We start from the raw sequence: 17,800 nt of genomic DNA, 5'->3' as shown, positions 1-17,800 counted from the left end.
TTAGATTTTTAAATGACGATATCTATTTTTCGTGATTAAATGAAAAGTGAAAATTTTCAAGCTCACGATAACGCGACGGCTAAGTATGAATGCCGGGAAATATCCGTGTGACATCGTTCTGGTTCCCGCTGCCGCAAGTGAGGTGACCTTGGGGCGAGGATTTGAACGCTAATACGATGCAAGATGCTAGCAGGTAGCCGAGTACCATGCTAGCAGGTAGCGCTTAGCTTAAATAAGGATTATTAATGCCTTATCAAACGAAGAAAACTTTCCGACCTTAGCCAGTTTTAAAAGGTGATTATTAAGACATGTTTCCCTGAGCTCTGTGCCTCATGCATGCATTGGTAATCTCAGACGATGTAAAACTCCTATCTACTCGTATAGAAACTAAGTCCCTGTGATGTCACGTGGAGTGGCATCGCATGGGTGCCAATCTGGCCTTTTTCAAATGAGAATAAAATTGACCATTGCCATTCGTCTAAACCGGTATTTCTAAAACTAAATAATTTGTATATGTATTATGAATACACTAATGACTTAATTGCCGAGGGGTGGCCCTAAAGTCTCACTAAGCTGGGTCTCAGGCCGGGCCTGAATGCATCTGACAATAATTGCAACCTCTGCGGTCACTTCCCTTCCCTCACATCGGCTAGAACCAATGTCCAGTTGTTTTCATTGAAAAATCCACGACAGCTATACCCGAAATTAGGTCTTCTGCACATGAAAATGCCCATCGGCTCCACCTGACATTTGGTGCAAAAGGGTTAAGTAACCATTTTTGACACTTTTTGGAGCCATTTTTATGGTTAAAAATGGATGAAATTGAACAATTTTAGACATTAAAGGATACAGAAACTAATAAAAATAAACAATTCTTGATAAAATTTGGGGGGGGTGCCATGAACCCTACGCTCCCCCCTGATAATATTACACAGTAAGGAAACCTTTGCAGATAAGTATAAAACCTCAAGCTGAAACATTCAAGTTGCAATTTATTTAGATGCTCCAACCATACTAATAAATCATTTCACTTTTACCTCCTGGGTAACATGGTTAGTTACGCTTTACGCGTCTTGAGCTTACTTGTTTCCACCGTTCCATTGCCAGGCATTTTAATTTTATGTCACTGATATGTATTGCCTCCAATGTTAGGGCTTGCATTCTCTTACTTTCTTCTGCATTCTGAAGCCAGCATGTAAAATATTTTTTCAACATTTGGTGTTTTAAATGAGCAAGGGCACTATTCTCTAAATGAGAAATTTTCTTTATTTCATGCAATCTCTTTCTCCATAATTTCACCACCACTCTTTTGGTGTTTTTTTCATACATAGCCACTCCCTGAAATCATTACGTAAATCTTATAATAACTGAATTGTGCACAAGGGTACTTCCCTCATTAGAATTGTTACATAAAATCAAATTCAAATCTAAAGTGATCAACGTTCCGAGAAAATTCCTGGAATTTAATTCATCTTATTTTTCATGGGTCATAACCAATCCTGATCAAGGGATTAGGGGTATTTTCTCACAGGTCTGGCAAACTAGCAACAACCTTAGTACACAATGAAGTCTCCTTGCTAAAGCAAACAATAAGTTAGTAAATAGACACTGTATACCTAAAATTAACATTACAGTGAATGTGCGGAAGCATAATTAATTGAATTCTTCGGAAAATTTTAACCCCCTCAGTTATCTTAGGTAGATAGAAAGGTGACACTACTGCCTAGGATGTTGCCAGGAAAAATTTTTGATGGGGGTTCATTTTCAGCAGGACTTTTTTTTTGGCTCATTTATAGAAGGTGCATCTGTCGAAAATAATTTTTGGGGGTTTATTTGAAAGGAAAATACACTTGAAACCTCATCTCTCAACTATTTTCAGAAACTTAAAATAGCAATCACCAGCATCCATAACGAGGGAGCAGGACCCAGGTGGGATTTGAACCCGTGACCATTAGGATGGCAGGAGAGGAATTACCACCATCACAAAGGCCAATCAAAGGGTCAGGATAAAAGAGAAAATTAGCCTATTTTCATGGCATAAATGCATTTAAGATGTAAAAGCCTGATAATTTTTATTCCACATCTCCTTGGGGGTGGTTATAAAATTTTGAGTGCCCTACAGCTTTATCACTCAAGAATTACTGTTTGATGTAATCTCATCTACTGAATTAGATGGGATGAATAGTAAGAAGATTATGATTCAGTGCATAATTTTCCTTTATGGAAAATCCTCTTTACATTTTAACAGCCAACTACTTTGAACAAAAGATACCAACCTTTTCAGAGAGCATTCTTAAGTGGCATTTTTCTCTCCACCTTATTTCCCATACTTGAAAGTAGTAGGATCGCAATACTCCTTGCGAGAATATATGTGCTTTTCTACACAATAGGGCCTTTCTTTTTCTATACTTGTAGTACAAGAACAATTTTTGGAAGCATTTTGCAATGAGAACTTTCCTGAAACCAGATTATTCAAAGTCGAATGAAATATGAAGAAAAAATATAATATGAAATGTAAACAGATCTTGAAGTACAGCTTGAAGGTGTTTAAATTTTATACAATATTTTTCTTATTCTAAACAGAGCCTAGCAATTATGAATTCACTTTCCACATCAGACATGAAGAAAAAAAATTCAGTCTCAGTTTCCATCTACCAAACGCCATTTTCTATAAGGAGTTTTTGCAAGGAGTAAGCTGAAATTTTTGTGGGAGTGCCAATGTCTCAACTTCAATGCATCTCAATGATTTGAATGGCAATTTTGAAAATTCCAAGGCAGGTACTAACATCAACATTATGTAATTTTTTTAGCTAAAAAAATTAGTGAAAATTTAGTAACATTGCTCAATAAGGGCCCTTGTGTTATTAATAAATGCATTTCACCAATAAATGTAAGAATTAATAGTAAAGAGGTTGGCAAGTGGTAATATTTACACTTCTGTGCCCTTCCCAGGGGTGGATTTAGAGGTGGGTAGGTCATAGGGGTCATGACCACATCCAACATTTATCAAAAATTTTCAATTTTTATCAGTTTAATAGTTTTCATATCCTTGTACAGTAGTAAAGGGAGTGTACATACAAATGCATGGCAACAAGTCCCAAATGTGAGAGAAGTCCAAGAAGTATATACTGTAGGGCGTGGCACTCCCCACAAAATATTTTACATGGAGAACACCCCTCTCTCCCAGGGGTATTCCACACTCCCTGGATCCAGGTCATAACCCCCCCAAAATTTGATGCTGAATACATTCTTGGCTCTTCCCAGCCATTAGGCGAGCTGAGTATATATATCTGGAAGAATAGGCAATCCTTTGGTGTGGTAGGAGTATTGCTCTCTCTTTGAATGTTTATGGCTCTCTTATTTCAGTTTCTAGGGTCAATTCATTACGATTTCAGCTGAGTATGGAATGGAATAACCATAATTAAAATAACATGGTTCTAACCCCAGAGTTAATGAGTCATGGATTTTTAAATCATGTGCAGGTAAAAGAAAATTCAGAGAAATAATACTGGTACTTAGAATTTGAGAAAATCCAGAACATTTATTCAAAAATAGTAAGGTTCAATCATGGACGAAAGTACTTCCAGGCATAGGATTTGTGGATCAAGTGGGTTTGTTCTCAAAACATATTGGCAAGAATTTTTGCTAGGAAATGCAGAATTGATTTTTCCATAATTACCTACATATACACAAAAATTAAGTACACAAAGCCATGAACCTAAGATTCCTCGAAGTAAGATGTTTATATCACAACATTTTTTTCTTCTACAAAATATTTCATTAGTTGTCATGTCCTAATCCATTGAACTTAATACCTTTTCAAGTACCAATTGTTATAAATCATTACCCTCAGTCTTTCTACATGGATTTTTAAAAACAGAAATTACAAGTATGTTGCCCCTTTAGCTAGTGTAATTACTGGGGCTGATATGCTTCCTTCAGCTATTGATTTTTTGTCTCTGAATAGTGATAAGTGTGTTTTAACCCTTTTGCTGTGGCCCACCTTCCGGAAACCTACCCGTCACATGCGGTGCAACCGCTGAGCACATGGCAGGGAGGATGAAAAAGTATGTACACAGCAGCCTGCCATGCGAACGTACCAGGTACGTTCACAGCAGCAAATGGGTTGAAGAAATCATTATGAGAAACTTATTTGTTTGTAAATTTTAGTACTGAAACTGCAAAAATTAAGAAAAATATTCCATATCGATACCTCCACTGCACAAACCCTCAACAATCAGCCACCAAATCAAATACGCTCATCCAGTATCCCCTGATTTCTTTCACATCTTTGCATATTTGATGACTCCTGCAAGTAATGAAAAATACAAATATCTGGAGTTTTACATAAATGCTGAAGTGTATGTAGCAAATGTCTACAAATTTGTTAGCTCTCCATTATCCAGCTCCCAATTAAATAGTTAATGGACTAACGACTATTTTTCTTCTTCCCATTTCTAAGGATATTCAACAAAAACACCAGGAAACATAAAAAAAAAAACTAAAAAAGTTAATGTTTCTCAATAAAAAGCATATAAATATACATAAATAATTGTATTTATCCTAAATATTTTCTACAAAACAGGGCAGGGTCCATTTTCCAGCCACATATTATATTTTTGGCTATCCATGCTTTTCAATAAGCTGGGCCTCGACTCACACTCCTCATGCATTAGTAATGCCTTGATTCACTAGCAAAAATAATCGAAGAGAGGACTAGACTTGCAAGGGTCACCAAATATGCCAAATTTGAGAGAAATCTGATAGGCTCAGGTTGAAATGATTCTTTTTTGGGTTCAGTAAAGGGTTTGGCTAAAGGTACAAGCATGTTGAAATTATAATCACTTATTGTAAAATACGCTTGAATCTCATGGGTTCCCAGGAATCTATTTTTTAAATAGATTTCAATGAGGAGCTTCTGTGAAAAAAATATCAATAACAAAGGGAACACCACACTGACCTGTAAAGAGCCCTGGCTTTTTCATACTCAAGCAAGTTATCACTGATTTCCTCTTGCTCTACCAATGCTTTCCAAGCTAGCCATGAAGATCTAAGCTTTATCTTTGCCCCTATTTCAATTCCCTTTTCAAATAACGATTTACGTATTTGTTTGTGGTATACATTAGCATTGAATGCAACCATTCCTTTTTTCTGTTTGGGACAAAAAAATAAGAAACAATCCTAATATTCATAACCATATTCCGTTGAAAATAAACACTAGTGAAACCAGAAGAGATACAAATTAAACAACTTATACTAATTTTCTTCGAAAAAACTACCATCAGACTTAAGTTGTAGAATTTCTCTGCAACACTATTCTGCTGTCTAATCCTCCTCTTGTGGTTACAGTATGCCTTTAATTGTTTAAAACAGTCAGTCATCAATCCCCTTTCTGAAAATGCTACTGCTGCCTTGAAGAGTGAATCATATCCCACCTTTTCCCTGTATCTGTCAGATGGTACTAGTAAGGTATCAGGTAAATTTATGGCAAGGTAAACTAAGTATCATTACAAAATTCATAGCATACTTCCATAGCCATTGATTCCAACATTTAGACATCAAATTATAAGAATAAAATCTCTGGCAAATCTCCAAAACATGAGACTTCAATTTCCTTCCATGAATATATGATTTCCAGGAATGAAAGAAACCCAATTTCAGTTTGTTATCCTCAAAATTTGAGATAGTTAAGTATGCATGTTTACTTTGGGCCTAAAACATTAGCTTCATTTCAATATCCCATATTCAATACTATACTATGAGAGAAAATAACAGCACGTCTAATGATGGCCATAAATTCCACAGAGGAAAAACATTGTATGTACCTGAATCGGGTACCTTACAACCTTGTTCATTATGCACATTCGCCAAGAATTAAAAGCAGTTCGTTGCAGACTGAAAGCCCATACTGCAGAAGCAATGGCATCCATAGTTTGCCCACAATAGCTACCGATCATGATTTTCATTGATAGAAGATACCTCTGTTTGAAGATCAACACAGCAATTAACTGTCGATTAAGCCTTTGAATTCCCTTTAAACCTCGGAGCACTGTGTTTCGGATTTGAAGCTTCTTATAGCTTGAAGCCAGAGGCTTGTGGGAGAAATACAACAGCGATTCATTTAATTTTTTCTGGGATTTCCTACTATATGAAACCAGTAATTTCCACCTGTTAAAGGCATTTACTCTTAAATTGGATTCGTAATGGCAACTGGCATTTAAACAAAGTTCCCGTTCAGTTTTTCTCCACCACCAGACATCTTTCCATTTGCTAAATGTATACCTAAGTAGGTCTTTACAGTAAAAATCTTGGCAACGGAGAGGGAAAGGTAAGTCAGAATCTTCGGAATGGAGACTCAGAGAACAATAACTTTTTTGTTTACGTGTGTTTCGCCCATCCCCAAACTTTAAGGGGTATTTTCGATCTAATACCAAACCCATTTGCTTCGCGGATATCTCTTCAACCTCCACGTTTAAGGAAAACAAGTTTTCGGAAATTCTATGGACATATACCCCAGCAACAATGCCTTAAACTTCTCACTTAAACACGGCATGCACACTTGAGGCCGAGTACTTATGAGCAACGATCATAAACCCTTACGGAATTATGAGATACCAACAATCGCACTATGCAATGCATGACAGTCAACAGATCAACACCAACAGAAAACCCTTGGACACCTAAATGTTCACAGTTATGATAAAAATACGAAGATAGGACAGGAATCATCGTCGACGTCGAGGCTGGTGCAATACAATCAATTTTTAAGTAATCATCACAACTCAAATGTACGAAAAGGTATTCACTGTAGTAGCACACAAATACGACGTATTTTTTTATAAGACAACTGTGTTTAAGCCAAATTTAGTTTCCCAAAAATTGCCTTCAGCTGATGTGAATCATAACCGCCTACCGTAGTGTGGTTACGTATTTCGTCATATATCCGTAGCTACTTTACGTGTATAACTTTCCGCACATCGCAGAATAGGAAGCGGATAAGTGTTCGATGGGATAAAAACGAGCAGAATTCTCTGAATGCTAGCAGCTTTCGATAACTGCATTCGAAGGTAAAGAATTTCAAAACAAGTTGTTTTCAAGTATTCATTTGTCTGGCAACACGTTAAATTGAGCGCCATGTTGATATCGGTACCATCGGGACGATCTTAAAAGCTCTAATAATAAAAATACTTGTATTGGAGTGACGTAATTCGTGGATGGTTATGCGAGATGAGATCTCCGCATTAATCAAGGATTGTACTTTCACTGGTCTGGTGAGTCTAGATTCAGTCCCTTCAGCTGAGACAAATTGTTTTTGTCCGCTTATTTCGAAGTTACCATTAGCGTGTTATTCTGAAATAAAATATTTGTGGTGTTTGATTCTATGATATTTTTCTAGTCAAAATTGATGTCTTAGAGATGGAAGAAGACGAGAGAAATTTGCGAAATAACCAAAGTCAGGAAGAAAATAGATGGCCGGGACGCACTATCAGTAGCGGCGAAGAAGACGAAATGTACGTATTTAGCGCTTCTATGCAAGTATATTGGGAGTAATTGCATTGGGTTCAATAGTATTAGATAGTACTTACGTTATTTTTGCAGTCGCCAGTGCTGGGTTTGTTTTGCCACCGAGGAAGATGATCCAAATGCTGAGTGGGTTCAACCGTGCTCATGTCGAGGCACAGCAAAATGGGTATGGTTATTGTTTTGGTTATCATTTTTTTATACTGTGAGCTGTTGATGTTGTAGTGTTTTTCGGGTCAGTTTAGATGCATTGATGTAATAACGTGCTAGTGAAGGTTGTTGTGATGGGTGTATCTTCTGTTTTAGTGAGTAAGTTTCTGTTAATATGTTCTGATTTTTGTAGGTTCACCAAGCGTGCATTCAGCGATGGGTCGATGAAAAGCAAAAAGGAAATTCATTGGGAAAAGTTTCGTGCCCTCAGTGTAACACAGAATACCTAATAATGTTTCCAAAGATGGGTAAGCTAGTAATTTTTCATTTGCCTTCCTACCCTTTTCTTTCACTCACAACCTATTCTCGTCGTTATGCATGGTTAAATTAGGTTTTTGAAATACGCAGATAAGTCTGTCTTTTAAGTTTTTGAAAATTTGGTTGTATTGAAAGGTCTAATGTTTTATTAATCTTGTGCGGGCGTCGCGGGGTTGGTTAAAATGTATTTTATATCCTCGACCAAATTGGAGGAAAACGTGCCAGAATATACTTGACCCTATTGACCTAGAACCGTTGGAACCTTCTGTTTACTTTGTTTTTGGCTTCTGGTATTGGGCGTCCGATGAATTTGTTCTTTTTTCCCTCTTGGATCTAAGTTTCGCTCTTATCTCTTTCGGCAGAATATTATTGTTTTACTGCCTTTAATCCATGTTTCTGAAGCAATTTTAATTTACCCTCATATTGGCTCAGTTATACTATGGTGGAAACGTCAGTATTGGGTCATATTAATAATATCTCTGCTTTTTTTCAGGTTCTATTGTTTTGATTTTGGACACTGCAAATAATCTAATTTATAGGATTTGCCCGTTCGTTGCTGCTGCAGTAGTTGTTGGGTCAGTTTATTGGTCTGCTGTGACTTATGGTGCAGTGACAGTAATGCAGGTAATAATTTTTCAGATTTACCTTTAGTTCATAATCTTGTATGCATTCTATGAGAATACAGCTCAAGCAGTAATCCATCACCAATACCTCAATTTTTCCATTTAAATTTAATGCAATGATGTGATAAAATAATTTTTTTAACAAAATTTGTTGATTGTTAGAGCTGTAGAGTTAAGCAAGTTGATATGTTTGTATGTAGAAGTGAATGCAATACCTTTAAATAATTATGTGTAAATTATACATTGGAAATGCATATGCTTTACTTGTGAGAATGGAGAGTTCCCTGATGTACAATGAAGTTGTTCATTTCTGGTTAGTACTGCGTTGGTTGCTGTGGCGATGGCTTTGAATGAATACTTTTATAGGCTTAAGTAATGGGTTTACTGTAAATATATATCATACTTGAGCTGGCCAAATACTTGCAATGGTACTTCTTAGTTCCCATGCTGCAGGTGTGGTGTGGCAAATCCAATGGTAGTCAACGGTTGACCACACACTCAAGGTGGTTATGTCATGTGTGGAATCAGTAGTGTGGAGTATTAACCATGCAGAAATAATTCTCGTTGCTGCAAACAGCATTTTTGCCGCTTAACCCTGCAGGACTCGTGCCCGATTTCGGAATGCTAGTACTCGTGCTGAGCCTGTCAGGCTCTATTTTTTTTTTGAGGTCTCAACCTATGAAAGTCGATTATTTTTCTTCTTTTGTTTGTTTAAGTCAAATAAATAATACTTAATCGGTCCATTCAATTAAAATCAAGCCCATTTACGTCTGATAAAATATTTAATAATCACTTCATATTAGGTGGGATATAAAGTAGATTACCATTACTTGCTATTGATTTATTGACTTGTAAAACCACTACACAGTGTTAATATTAGGATAGAAAGAACATAATGAGGCGACATTAGCAATGAACATTCCTATACAAGCACGCACTATGTAAGAAATGTGCATGCTCGAGACAAATAAAAATTCCACAATATTCATAGACATATCTGGTAAATCTATTTTTCTTGTGTCCACAGTCTGTACGCCTTTTTTCAAATTCCAGTGTACTTTGGGTTCTTTGTACTTTTATGTCTTTGGATCATCTACGTATTCTTGATAGGATCATCTAATATTTTACCACACCTCTTTGGGGAGTGTTTTTATAGTTCCCCTTCTTTTCGCGTATATTCATCTACGAACTTAATAAGTATCCTACTTTGTGTCAGCTCAAGTCAGCGCTTGTAATCATAGCAGGGGTAGCAACAATGACTTCTCCGACATGCTCCTAAGTGAATAGTTTTGACTTTCAAAATATGAAGCCCATTGGGCAGAAGAAGAACCTATACGAGGAGTAGACTGTTAGAATTTAACCATGAAAGCTTACATTGCGTTAATAGAGCAAATAAGCGAAAAAGAATAGACTAAGATTAAGAATCAAAATTGTGACACGAGCACTCACGTAGAGCCTGAGGGGCTCAGACCACGTGCATATGAAGCAAAATTATCATATTTCAACCTGATGATAGATTGATTGGGATATGCTGTGCATGTAAAACTCTGCCAAAAGATTAAGGAAAAGGTAGATAAAATATGAGTGCATTGTTGAGAACTGGTCAAGAACTATTATGAAAATATTAACCATGTGAGCCTGGCAGGCTCAGCGCAAGCTCCACCGGGTTAAATGTTGCAACAACCACCCGTTCCTCTCATTTTCAGTTGTTGGTTCACCCTCTTATTATGCACTAATGTTCCATTAATTAACATAAAAAAACTTCAATTTATCCGTTTTGACAATGTAAATTCATCAGCTGAAAGTAAATCTCAAAATAATAGGTTTCATTTTCAGAATTATGACCGAGTTTAAGTTATGGTCTGTAGGTAACCTGTCTCTCATAAATCCTGCTTGTTGATCCCCAGTTATATTTCTTCAATATAATATTTCAAAAGCGTAGTTTCCTATTTTTTTTGAATTGCCTAAATTGGAAGATTATTACTCCTGGAGTACTCCTACATTTCATGCTTTTAGATTTTTAAATGGCAAATCTATTTTTTGCGATTAAATGAAAAGTGAAATTTTTTAAGTGTGCAAAAACGCAACGGCTAAGTATGAATGCTGGTAAAAGCCTGTGTGATGTCATTCTGGTTCCTCCTGCCACTGTGTAAGGCCACTGGTGCAAGCATATGAGCGCCACCACAATGCAGGCTGCTAGCAGGTAGCACTTGGCTCAAATAAGGATTATTAATACCCTATCAAACGAAGGAAACTTTCCAACCATAGGCAATTTTAATAGGTGATTATTAAGAGATGTTTATCTGAGCTGTGTACCTCAAGCATGGATTGGTAATATCAGACCATGTAAAACTCCTGACTTTTCGTGTAGCATCTGGGTCCCTGTGACGTCACGTGGAGTTGCATTGCTTGGCTGCCAATCTGTCCTTTTTCACAAGAGGTTAAAATTGACCATTGACATTAGTCTAAACTGGGATTTCCAAAGCCAAATACATAATTTGTATATCATGAATACACTAATGGTGGGTAACAAATTGCAATCAATGCCTTTCGTTTTCTTTGATGAGCGAAACTACCCTATTCTCTGCTATTCAAAAATCCAATTCATTTCCCTTCTTATGGATAGATTGAATCACTGATTCCAATCATCTGGCATTTTCCCTCGCTTCCAAATATTTAGAAGTAAACTGTAAATATCATATTGTGAAAAATCGTGGAAAATTAGGATGGTTTCCTGGTAATTTTAGAAAGATATTGGCTCTTCAATTCGATATTTGTGTGGCCATCCTGGTTTCCAATAAAAATTGTGGAACATTTAAATTTTATAACGTTTTCTGTTCTTCTCATCCTCTGGCCGTGTAGGTTGGTGTGTGGAGAAAATATGCAATTAATTTAGACTAAGTGCTTGGCAAAAAATTATCGTCTCAGTTTTGGGGTGTTTATTCACTAAAATCTCCATGTGACGAAGGCTTGGAAAATGACAATTTCATGGAAAGTAGATAGATTGTAGTAGAAAGTAGATAGTTTTATATACAGAGGTAATTTTGGGTTGCATTGTCGAAGGATGATGAATGAGTTCATTGATAGAAATATGCATAGATAGACAACCTGAGATTCCAATCCAGCGGCCACAGTGGACTCCTAATGGGACGTTCTTTGAAAGGATGAGAAATTCTGATTGCAGTAACTGTTAAAGCATGTCCATAAAATTCACAACCCCTTGCATCACCAACAGAGTCACATACTGATGAATACATCATCCAAAAGAGTTTTAGTGTTTGAATTTTGCATGTAGGGTGGGAACTGAAAACGATATGAAAGGAAATTCCAAAAACTCCCACTTTCCTCATTTTGTGGTCAACCTTAAGTGTACCTGACAAAAATTGAAAATGGTGCAAATTGCAGTTTTCCATGAATTTTTTCGATGCCCTCTGTCAGGTAGAATTCCTTGGGGATCTTGACTTTTGTTGATTATTGTAATGTATGGAGGATTGGTGCTTCGGTTGGTATGCTAAAGATTGAATGAATACGTGATTACAGACTGTTAGCCCCCTGGCATATTTGGTAAATAAGTGGAAAATAGGTGAAGTGGAAAACATTCCTGTTTCTGTTAAGCTGAACATCTTGAGGTGACGCGCTATCTGATGTTTGAGAATTAGACTATAGGACACAGTGAAGGGAAATTCTGGGGATTATGTGGAATTTTGAAATGAAATTGCATATCACTGCATGGTAAATGGTTTTTAAGTTTTATTTAGAGGTCATTTTCATACCAGGAGTCCACGTTCGAATTTCATTGTAGGGAGGTTTTGTAGTTACTGAGGTTCGTTACATTTGATTTTCCTTTGTGCATTATGCATGGTAGGGGCCTGGGACCTAGGTAAAGACTTTGTTACAAGGAAGTTTCCATAAAATTTTGCATTAGATAGGTTTATGGGCATGGTACTGTAGGAAAAATTAATACGCACCTGATGCCATCTATCATACTTTTGCAGAACTAACAGCAAGCTACTGTAAGCAAGATATTGAAATTGAATTGTATCTTAGCCACATTGATGTCTTTCCCAGAGTTAAATTTTCAATTCCATTTTATACCCATGTTATTTTTCATTCGGAGATGTTTTCTTCCATGTTTCATGGCTAGAGCTGACAAAATACAGATGAAAAACTCAACAAAAAAAGACTTGGATATGGCACGTTCCTAAGTTTCATGCTTAATTTTGGGGTTATTTTTTCTATGAATGTATTGGAATCTCATGCTATACCCTTTGGTGGCAGACCTTGAATGCACTTGTGTCCATTTCACTCTTCTAGCCAATCACAGAAGAGTGGCACATGAAAGTGTAGAGGAGGACTCAGTCTTTCTCTGACTTCCCATGCAATGAACATCACTCTGAAGTGCAATGTTGCCAAATATAATCTGTAGAAATCACTCTGCATTTGTTGATGTGGTTTGCTTTTGAGCAAGCTTACATTTAGTTTCTCGGCCTGGCAATGCTGGTTGCTCGCTTGGAGGGGAAAAGGGAGAAGATGGAGGGGAATAGTGTGGTAGTGGGGATAGTACCTCTGATTGGCGAATAGCTCTCTCCCATCTACCTGCTAAGAGTTGGGAAAAAGGGTAAAAGTGCTTCACGTGAAAAATTTATTTCTAATTTGTTCAATAAACCTGTATTTAGCATGGAAACATTTCTACATATCTATTATATTTCATACCTAATGTGCCCTAGGTGTTCTTACAGGGTTCCCACTAAACCATGAAAACCTTAAAACAGTGAATAAGCTGTGAATTTTGTCTACCGTAAAAAAAAACTGGAAATAGCCGTGAATTTCATTCTAAAACCTTAAAATCCTCTCAAACTTCTGACAAATATTTCTCGGGTTTGCATCCAGGTTAAAGCTTTTATGTAAGCCGACGTTTCGGAAGACGACTTGTCTTCCATCCTCAAGGCTGTGTTACTTGAATGAAGTTCAATTTCACGCTGAACAGGATCGACCGTTTACGGAGACAACAATACGGCTCAGGTGTCGTCCGATTGGCTGTAGGTCTTTTGAAATTCTTCACGTTTAACCCTTATGTTTTTCATACAGCTGAATACAGGTCTCCATGTAGTGCTTAGATGAAAGCCGGTGTCCCGATTGAAATTTTTGGGATTGAGGCGGATCTCTATTGCTTCCTTAACTACGCGGTCTCAGTAACGTTGAGCATGGCAAAGGATTTTGGTGTCGCCCCATTTAATAGCATGGTCTTCATTAATGCTGTGTTCCGCCACGGCCGACTTTTCTGGTTGAGCAAATCTGAAAAATCTCCGGTGTTCTTTCAGCCTCGTCTCAATCGTTCGGCCTGTCTCCCCCACATACATTTTACCACATTCACAAGGTATTCCATAAACCCCTGGTGTCTTCAACCCAATCGACACCAAAATCCTTTGCCATGCTCAACGTTACTGGGACCGCGTAGTTAAGGAAGCAATAGAGATCCGCCTCAATCCCAAAAATTTCAATCGGGACACCGGCTTTCATCTAAGCACTACATGGAGACCTGTATTCAGCTGTATGAAAAACATAAGGTTTAAACGTGAAGAATTTCAAAAGACCTACAGCCAATCGGACGACACCTGAGCCGTATTGTTGTCTCCGTAAACGGTCGATCCTGTTCAGTGTGAAATTGAACTTCATTCAAGTAACACAGCCTTGAGGATGGAAGACAAGTCGTCTTCCGAAACGTCGGCTTACATAAAAGCTTTAACCTGGATGCAAACCCGAGAAATATTTGTCAGAAGTATTCACCGGGAAAAACTTAAATCGTTTACCTCTCAAACTTGATTGTAGAACTACAATTGACCATTCAAAAGAAAAATCGATATGTCGATCATGTTTCAAGGTCAGTAACTCGCAAACAATGTCCACGATTTTTGTCTGCACACGCATATTTGAAGCGCAATTATTGGTCCGAGTGCCATGACGAGACAGAGACCTTAAGCCTGTGATTGGAAGACCGGTAACCAAAGTGCTCATCAATCCTTGCGAAAAATCAGACATCTCTTCACTTCACTGCCACCCTCCATTTTTGCTAACGATAGGCGACGTGAAAAGAGCACTTTCATTGCCGCATTTGCATTGCCGGCGTTTATCCTCATTGGTAAATTTTTAGTAAACCTGCGGTTGGTGATTTTTATGTGATCAATATTTATTCCTAAAATAAAAACAGACCGGGAATTTGACGAAATATAGACTGTGAAAACCTGGAAAAAACCGTGAATTTTATATATAAAATGGATGGAGTGGAATTGATTCATAATGAAACGCTGACTTGCAATTTTCCACAAAAATAAAATTCAATTCGACTCGAGTTTCGATGTTACTTCATCATTTTCAAGGTACAACTGAGAGAGGAGAAATGGGGTGGAAAGTGCTCAAGGAGGTGGCTGGAATGGGTAGAAGTGCAAGGCGTGGGGGGGGGGGGAGGGGAGAGTGGAGTTTTTACCTCCTCTGGTTTTTCCACTCTCCCCTCCCCCCCCACGCCTTGCACTTCTACCCATTCCAGCCACCTCCTTGAGCACTTTCCACCCCATTTCTCCTCTCTCAGTTGTACCTTGAAAATGATGTAGTAACATCGAAACTCGAGTCGAATTAAATTTTATTTTTGTGGAAAATTGCAAGTCAGTGTTTCATTGTGAATTTTATAATTCAGTTAGAGTGGGAACCCTGTCTTAGGTTATGAAACAGTAATGTGTTTTGTCACTGCAGGTCCTTGGTCACAAAGAGGGCATGATCTTAATGGAAAATGCTGATCCGCTGGTCCTTTTGGTTGGTCTTCCTACTGTTCCCGTTGTCCTCATTCTGGGCAAAATGGTTCGCTGGGAGGATGGAGTACTTCAGTTCCTTCGAAAAAACACAAAGAAGATACCTCTTCTCAGACAAATCTTTCCTTCATTCAGGTAAGAGTAATTTTTAGTATTGCCTTTTTAAAAGTTGAATCAGAGACGTTTAGGTTAACATGGAAAAAAGTTAAAATGAAGCAAATTAAGTGGATTAAGATATTTTAAAAAGTCTAAAAAAGAATTTAGGAGAAATACAGAAAGATTTTAAGTAAGAAAGTGGATGTTTAACATGCACTTTCTTACTTAACACTATTGACATGCAATGTCATGACCACTGCCTTCTTTTTATTAAGTAACATAGTTTTTTAGTGAAAATCTGTATTTAGAAGTATTTTCTAAAATTTTCAGTTGGTACTACTCTCTCTTTATATTTATGATATGTTATAAATTGATAGTTAAAAAACTTCGAACATTGGGGGTTAATTGATGTTTTCCCCTAACCTTATAAAATTTTTAATTGTAATTATAAATTGGGATAGATATCTTGTGATGCAGATGCAGTAGAGGGAAATAGCTTATTTAGCATATGTTGGCCACCGTGGACAGACTCATACAATCAGAAGTATAGTACTTTAGATGCTTGGTCTTTTTTTTTTGGCTCATTCTCCAATTTTGTATTTCTGTAATTGGTGATATCTATGGAAAATCGTAGGAATTTCCAACCTGAGTAGTGGGCTCTGATGTCCCAATGATGGTGTGAGTTTCCTCATCCCCTCCCTTCCATCCCTATCCTCTCCTGTGAGGCGTCGTTGGGCTCCTATTGCGGCAGTGCCTTTCATCCTTTTCTTCCTTGTCCTTTACATTCGGCAAGAGAGATTCATTGGTGTTATTAAGTTGGCCTGGCCTGAGTCTACCATCCAGTTTAGTGTCAGTAGAGCTCATGTTCAGTTAGGGAGAGGCAGTTCCACTTCATAAGGGATAGGGGATACCCAAATGCTGCAGCAGTTCTGTGGCAGGGCAGCAAAAGCATTTGGCAAGAGAGATGCAGTGGAGTCATAAATTTGGCCTGAGCCAACTGTGCAGTTCAGTGTCAATGGAGCACACATGCAGCAAGGGAGAGGCAGTTCAAATGCAATGGACTTGGATAATGGCACCAGAGTTTCAGTTGTGTGCCCTTTTTCTTGTTTAGGACAAGGCAGTGAAGTGCAGTTACAAGGTTGTTTTCACGCATTCAGTGGATTTTCAACTCAGAATCAGTTCTGTTTCAAGGGAAAATTTTTTACTTGAGTATCTCTTATCTCAAATATCTTGTATGTTAGGGACTCGTGTCTCCAGGTACTGCTGCATATCCGTTTGCTTTCCTGTATCTAAGGTATTTAATGGCTGTGCAGGTGATGCACCTTGTTCAGTTTGCTGAAATTATTTTTTATCTCCTTATAGTGCTCCAGAAGAGGGTGAGGATTCTGTAGCAAGAAGGATCAGTATGGATCACCCACCTTTCTCAGATCCTGTCTCTGCCACAAGGGTCCTTTGCAGTGCCCTCATTCTTCCCACCGTTGCAACTATTGTTGGAAAAATATTTTTTGATTCAGTTCAGTCAAATTTACGGAAAACGATATTGGTAAGAATTTTTGCTGTGTATTAATGATAAATATTTTTCTCATAAATCATCTCTGAACTGATAATTTAATGCTGCTCAGTGCTCATATTTATCCTGTTTATTTTTTTACCTTAATTACAGGGTGGTATTGCATTCATAACAGTGAAGGGGGCCTTGAAAATTTACCATAAGCAGCAGTTGTTTACAAGAATTTCCCAGCGCCTCATTTTGGATTACACTGAGTCTAATATTGCTCTAATGCAAATTGCTCGAGGGACTGCTGGACAGTGAAGTAAAAGGAAGAAAATGAAGATTAAAAATGACTATTTTTATCCTGTGTATATAGAAACTTCCACATTTTGTACAGCCATTGCGGTTTGGTTTGTTCTCGAGTTATAAAATTTTTTGACAGCCCATTACTCTTTAGGAAGCATGATGAGATACGTAAATTTGTTGAATTAAATGTGTACATTATTGAAAATGGCATTATTAATTCAAGCATCTTGGATCCTATTGATAAATTTAGCACGTCTGCCTCACTTTCACCACAGGCGGTAAACTATTACCATGGTTTTACTAAAACAAGCTATGCATTTTGAATCATTTAATATTGAATGTTGCTGTCATAAATTATTGATGCAATTATTTTACCATATCATGCTTAGCCTCATAGTTCAGTTGGTTTGACAGTATCTTTTATATATCTTGTAGCTGTGGGTCAGTAAGTTAATGTAGTATTTGCTTTTGTGTTTAAATACAGCTTTAGT

General features: G+C 37.4%; 2 protein-coding genes and 1 long non-coding RNA gene across 7 annotated transcripts in view; 1 reads left to right on the top strand and 2 right to left on the bottom strand.

Annotated features, from left to right (window-relative positions):
* The window catches only part of LOC124153944 (protein SFI1 homolog), a 39,977-nt gene extending 33,390 nt beyond the window's left edge, over positions 1-6,587 (bottom strand). For 2 of the 5 annotated variants that reach the window (XM_046527371.1, XM_046527369.1), the window contains exons 1-6: positions 5,826-6,587; positions 5,528-5,712; positions 5,280-5,448; positions 4,961-5,151; positions 2,277-2,457; positions 1,084-1,338 (exon numbers count right to left, since the gene is read on the bottom strand). In XM_046527371.1, the coding sequence (XP_046383327.1) occupies positions 1,084-1,338; positions 2,277-2,457; positions 4,961-5,151; positions 5,280-5,448; positions 5,528-5,712; positions 5,826-6,440 (1,596 nt within the window). In that variant the 5' untranslated portion in view covers positions 6,441-6,587. The remainder of the gene's footprint in view (positions 1-1,083; positions 1,339-2,276; positions 2,458-4,960; positions 5,152-5,279; positions 5,449-5,527; positions 5,713-5,825) is intronic. The other 3 variants (XM_046527372.1, XM_046527373.1, XM_046527370.1) reach the window with 3 other exon arrangements.
* A 573-nt stretch (positions 6,588-7,160) lies between these two features.
* LOC124153948 (E3 ubiquitin-protein ligase MARCHF5-like) lies at positions 7,161-17,514 on the top strand. Its single transcript, XM_046527379.1, has 8 exons — positions 7,161-7,271; positions 7,397-7,511; positions 7,600-7,690; positions 7,865-7,979; positions 8,483-8,613; positions 15,360-15,550; positions 16,874-17,054; positions 17,175-17,514. Exons 2-8 carry the CDS (start codon positions 7,417-7,419, stop codon positions 17,322-17,324), a joined length of 954 nt encoding a protein of 317 aa, XP_046383335.1. The 5' UTR covers positions 7,161-7,271; positions 7,397-7,416; the 3' UTR covers positions 17,325-17,514.
* On the bottom strand, positions 12,045-14,908 carry LOC124153953. The gene is made up of 2 exons (XR_006863797.1): positions 14,423-14,908; positions 12,045-13,461 (listed from the first exon to the last, which is right to left on the bottom strand). It is a non-coding gene; the product is annotated as an uncharacterized LOC124153953 (long non-coding RNA).
* Positions 17,515-17,800: the final 286 nt, after the last annotated feature.

Source organism: Ischnura elegans, chromosome 2 (genome assembly GCF_921293095.1).
Source record: "Ischnura elegans chromosome 2, ioIscEleg1.1, whole genome shotgun sequence".
Classification (NCBI taxonomy): Eukaryota; Metazoa; Arthropoda; class Insecta; order Odonata; family Coenagrionidae; genus Ischnura; species Ischnura elegans.
Note: the sequence above shows the minus strand (reverse complement) of the source record. Positions and strands in the feature narration are given on the sequence as shown.